The following is a 5388-nucleotide window of genomic DNA, read 5'->3' on the forward strand; positions in this document are numbered from 1 at the left end:
TTATTTATTTATTTATTTATGACGTTTTAAAGAAAACGTTTGCAGTGACACCACTTCTAATAAACATCATTTATGTGAATACTATGATGTTATGAAAAATTGTTTTTGTTATTACGTCATTACGGTTGTATCTGAGTATAATAATAAATTTACATCGTTCCTGCTGTAGGTCTCTTCATGTCAGTTGCTAGATTTAAAAATTAGATTAGTTATTTTCAATCTTGACGCTGTGACTTTTTCATTTATCTCTTGCTAAGTTTTTTTTTTTTTTTTTTTTCCCCTCATCAGTCTAAAGAAGGCTTATTTATTTGTCATAGTGGCAGCTCTTTTCTTGTAGTTGTGCCCGCATAGACAAAAACAAGTTTCAAGTAGGTCTGGCCAAGTTTGTGGGGAAATACCCTAAGCAATCACAAAGTCAGTTTAAACAGAGACATCTTAATAATTTAGGAAGCATAACTGACCAATAGCAGGAGAGGCCATGGCTCCTCAAATCAACACTAACAGTGGAAACTTCATACTGGATGCCGAGCTTCTTGGATTTGGTGCCTTTCTAATCTTCTGCCAGACCTTAACTTTCAAACAAAATGTAAAATTCACCTGGGACTACTGAACAACAAATCTCTTCTTATTCTCCCTGTCCCCATGTATTTCTGATGTCACTTGAAAGTAGTTTAACAGGAGAAATTATAGCCAAAGTCCTGCATATATATGATGTACTCCCTCCAAATTCCTGAATGGATTTTACTTCATAATCTTGCACCTTTTCCCACACTTCGTCCTTCCTCTCAACTTTCAGCTAATATGCATGAGCACAGCCCTGTGTTAAAAACTACTTTCTTTAGCAGTTACCTTCTGTTTCTACTCCTCTTCGTGGAGTGTGTCAAACACTTTCTGCAGGAAAAATGTGATGTCTGTAGTCTTTCCCATGATCGTGTGAGGCATAACATGACATTTTTGTATTAAAGATCATCTTTCATTTTGTCTTGTGCTATGTTTTGTTTGTCTGAAATTCAGCTGCAAGTCAAAATCATCCATATTAACAGAAATGAACCCTTAAACATATCACAATGTGTGATAGAGATCCATAAATTGTACGTGTTTCTGTTTATAAACTGATTAAATAAATAAACTTGGAAATGACATTCTAAATTACTAAGACGCAGCTGTAAAACACAACAGCCAGACAGACCTGGGATCCGCGTCAGGTTGCAGTTTCTGTTTTAAAAGTGGAAACTGGGAGCAGACCCACGCTCTTTCCAAGTTAATTAAAACGCCCCCCTGATTGGACAGACAGACAATCCCGGCGGGCCGCCTGCTCGTACTAACTTGTGAGCGGGACAGAGTGCCAGTCACAGTCTGCTAGAGGCGAGGGAGGGCAAGAAAGACCACTGCAGCTACAAAGGCGAGAGGAGCGCAGTTAGGGAAGTGTTGTTTAACGTGGGCTATGCGCGCAACAAGGGGGGAGCGCAGTGCACAGAGGAGGTGAACGCATGTACAGGCTCAGCTTCACACTCTCAGCCTCCTTCCTGAAGAGACACAGCGCTGAGAGGGGAAAGGAGTGAGGAAAAACTCAGAGAACAACACAGCAACTCTTGGACGAAAGTGGGCCACAGCCGTCAAGGGAGAAGTTTGGATAAAGCGGTCCAAGGAAGACTTTTTCCTGGTCAGTACCTGCTCTGGAAGAGAGAGAGCGAGAGAGAGAGAAAGAAAATGAATGTCAGCGATGAGAATCTGCTCAAATCCATCAGCAACGACGCGCTTCTCGACCTGACGCAGCGCTACGGGCAGTCAGCCTTCGGGTTTGGCGCTGGCCACGGTGCTGGAAGTCCCGGCAGATACCCGCTCACACCGGCCGCCGACTTCCTCTCCGGACAGACTGGGAAGTCCAACGAGAGCGGCGGGGAGCACACGAGCGACGACGAGGACGGCTTTGACTCGCTGGAGTCCCGGAAGAGGGGCTCCTCATTTGGGGACGATAAACCCGGCGGGCCCCTGGCCAAAAAGTCCAAAGAGCAGCGGTCCCTGCGGCTCAGTATCAACGCCCGGGAGAGGAGGAGGATGCACGACCTGAACGACGCGCTGGACGGCCTGCGTGCCGTCATCCCGTACGCCCACAGCCCCTCGGTGAGAAAACTCTCCAAAATAGCCACTCTCCTCTTGGCCAAGAACTACATCCTCATGCAGGCTCAGGCTCTGGAGGAGATGAGGCGGCTGGTGGCGTATCTGAACCAGGGACAGACCATAACCTCACCCATCCCCACCGCCCTGGCGCCCTTTGGACAGGCAGCCGTCTACCCCTTCTCGGGCTCCGCACTCGCCACCTGTGCCGAAAAGTGCACCACTTACTCCGGGGCACCGTCGACTCTCTTCAAACACTGTAACGACAAGCCTTGATTTGATTTAAGCTCTTTTTCCAGAACTTTTACCTGTACTGCGCCCATGTCAGTCTCTGTCCCACTCTAGTTAATTTAACACATAATTCTGTGGAAATTAAAACGGTTTTAGTCTAATGCGTAATGGTAAGATATGGTTAAGTAATCATTCTTCAAAAATGCTCTGTAGAAATTAAATTCTTCGGGCCTTTCTGTCACTGTGGCTTGCATGTCTCACATCAACTACAGGCCATATCCAAAATGTGAACTTAAATTCTTCGAAGTTTCTCTTATCATTTGCAATCTATGCAACATTCAGTAATTACAAGTAAAAATAAATGCGACAATTTTCAACCTTTAAATTTGATCCTTATTAACTATATGAAAACAATCTGATGTTATATTTTCTGATACAGTGTGTTTGTTTTTATTTCAACTTATTGCACATCTCACATGATTGTATTGTACAACTTTGAATAATCTTCAAAGCCCGGTAATTATAATAATAATAATAATAATGATGATAATAATGGTCATATAACTGCAGCCTATAAACCGAAGAAGCATTCTGGTTGTGTTACAACATGGATTTCATATATTGTTTATAGTATGTCTTTATAATTAAAACACATCTATGCTCGGGGCCGGTTTGCGTCATCATTTCACAGATTTAAAGATTGCAAATAAAGCTCGGAAATGGCATGACGTGATAAACAAGAAAATTTTAGATATTGCATTGATTATTTCAAATTTATAAATTTGAATAGTTTTTTTTTTTTTTTTGTTTGTTTGTTTGTTTGTTTTTTTTTTGTTTTTTTTTTTTTGCAAATGCAGTGTTCTCTGAAAAGTCCTTTAGATAGAAATTGGCAACTAGCATCCGGCATGAGGAGCCTGTCTGAACGAGCTCAGTGGGACTGGTGGGGCCTGTTAGGCTTGCAGTGGGGTCGTTGGCGCTGAGGGGAAGGGCGCAAGCGCCGCCCGGGGCTACCCACGACCTGTCTCTGGGTATTTGGGTGATTGCAGACTTGCTTGGCGGGCTCTTACACACTGGACAGCTATTAACACGATTTCCGACCCTGTCTCTTTGGGAGAGTTAATTCAGTGAACGTTACAGGGACACTTTTCTCTTTGCAGGTTGGATGGATTTAGAGAAGTCTTTGAGACATTAATCGTCATTGTTAGAGCTACAGCGCGGCACGTATTGTTTTGCACCACCCGTGTGACACAGATTTACTTCAAGTCAAAAGTGGAAAAAAAGTGCACGGACCCACGTCTACACGCGCGCACACGCACACATATAGTGTGCGTGTGCGCGCACGCACACATATAGTGTGCGTGTAGATATATAATGTTTGACATTATATGTTATAATGTTATAACATATATAATGCTTGTGTAGACTATGTGAAATCAAATAAGATGCACTGTAAAACTGATTTTCCAAGGTGTTAAATATTAGTCCTTTAAAAATAAAATTTTTAATCAGGCAGCCTTTTAGTGATTAATTAGTAATGATAGTAGCTGCTTTATTTTGCTATCATACAAATTCATGAGAATTTAACTGTAGACGTTGGTTCAGTCGACCATTGGCCATCTCTTTCACCATCCAGCAGATAACGACTGACACGATAATATGACTGACATAATAATATGAGTGAAGCTATTAGCCTTGTAAAATAAAACTTAACTGTCATTAGATTTGAGGCTAAGAAAGTTTCAAGAATTTTGGTTTATATAAACTTTTATCCATGTTAGCAACAACGCTAATATCAAACTAGCTAGCATGCTGAGATTTTGACAGTCACTGTCAATAAATGACACATCTTACCTGTTGCTGTCAGGGAAACGTTTTACATACCATCTTAAACAAAATGTAAAAAGCTGATTTCTGCTTTAAGTTTAGCAACACCAGCACCAGATGAACAAAATAATCTTTCTATTTAGTTTGAATTAAGCAAATTAAAATATATATATATATATATTTTTATCATTATTATTTTTAAAAAGTTACTTGAAATTAACTAACACCATTCTGTTTTTAGTGTTAAATTTACAAAACATTTGGTTCTATTTTTATAACCTACTTAAATGAAATGTTAAATTTTCACATTTCGTTGTACTTTTAAAACCGCAGATTCATTTCACCATGTAGATACTTAAATTCAACAGTATTTGTTTTCTTTCTGGTCTACAAGTCAGAGTCCAAAGATATTCACATTAGGTCAGCCTGTTTAAGGGCAGTTAGCTGCTCTCCTACGATTTGTAAATATGTCACAACAACAGGGCATCCGTAGCATCTTAAATAGGCTGTCTGATGACATGTGACTCCTCTGGGGACCCAGGAGACATTCGGGACAGTGGGGATGAAATGTGACAAACGCTGCCAATATTGCATGGGAGAGGGATAGAGGCGAGGGGGGGTTACACAATCTTTGTCAGTCTCTGTATGGCCTAATTGTCACAAATGAGAGGGCTGTTTTTCAATTCAAAAGGAAGGATGGTCACTCATCTCCCAGTAGGGATGTGGAGCTGTTCAGATTTATGTTTCATAGTTTCACTGTATTTTCAAAGTGATTGGTGGTAAGAGGAATATATTTGTGGATGAAAACAAATAGTCAAATTTGCTTGTAGCGTGGTTTTGTGCCAGGCTACAGTGGGTAAAGAAGCCTAAATTGTCCCTCCTAGCTGAGTAAGGAAAATTTTTATAAAATAACTAATACTAAGTGTATGCTTTGTTTATAGATTTTACTTTAACTCAGATATAACTATGCTTTTGATTTTCAAAGCAGAAGTGGAATGCAACATAGTCTCTCTGGTGTGGAGACTGTGAAATTATCTGAATGTAGCTTAATTTATTATACTGCTTTTACCAAGGAAATATAATTGTTGCTTATTTTGAATATATGGAATATGGAAATAAAATACACATAAAAGGTGGTTTAAATAAGTATTACAAACCTGAAACTCATTTGGGTTTATATCTTACAGTAAGATACAAATATTTTCTTGAGAAAAT

The 5388-nt window shown here is 40.2% G+C and overlaps 1 protein-coding gene across 1 annotated transcript; it reads left to right on the forward strand.

The window, feature by feature from the left end:
* Positions 1-1321: 1321 nt before the first annotated feature.
* Positions 1322-3012, forward strand: bhlhe23 (basic helix-loop-helix family, member e23). The gene has a single exon (XM_044117376.1). The coding sequence runs from the start codon at positions 1711-1713 to the stop codon at positions 2392-2394; it is 684 nt and encodes a 227-aa protein (XP_043973311.1). The 5' UTR covers positions 1322-1710; the 3' UTR covers positions 2395-3012.
* Positions 3013-5388: the final 2376 nt, after the last annotated feature.

Source organism: Gambusia affinis, linkage group LG01 (assembly GCF_019740435.1).
Source record: "Gambusia affinis linkage group LG01, SWU_Gaff_1.0, whole genome shotgun sequence".
Taxonomy (NCBI): Eukaryota; Metazoa; Chordata; class Actinopteri; order Cyprinodontiformes; family Poeciliidae; genus Gambusia; species Gambusia affinis.

Excerpts from the sequence above, each read along its gene's own strand:
- bhlhe23 (XM_044117376.1), top strand. The coding sequence starts at position 1,711 with ATGAATGTCAGCGATGAGAATCTGCTCAAATCCATCAGCAACGACGCG.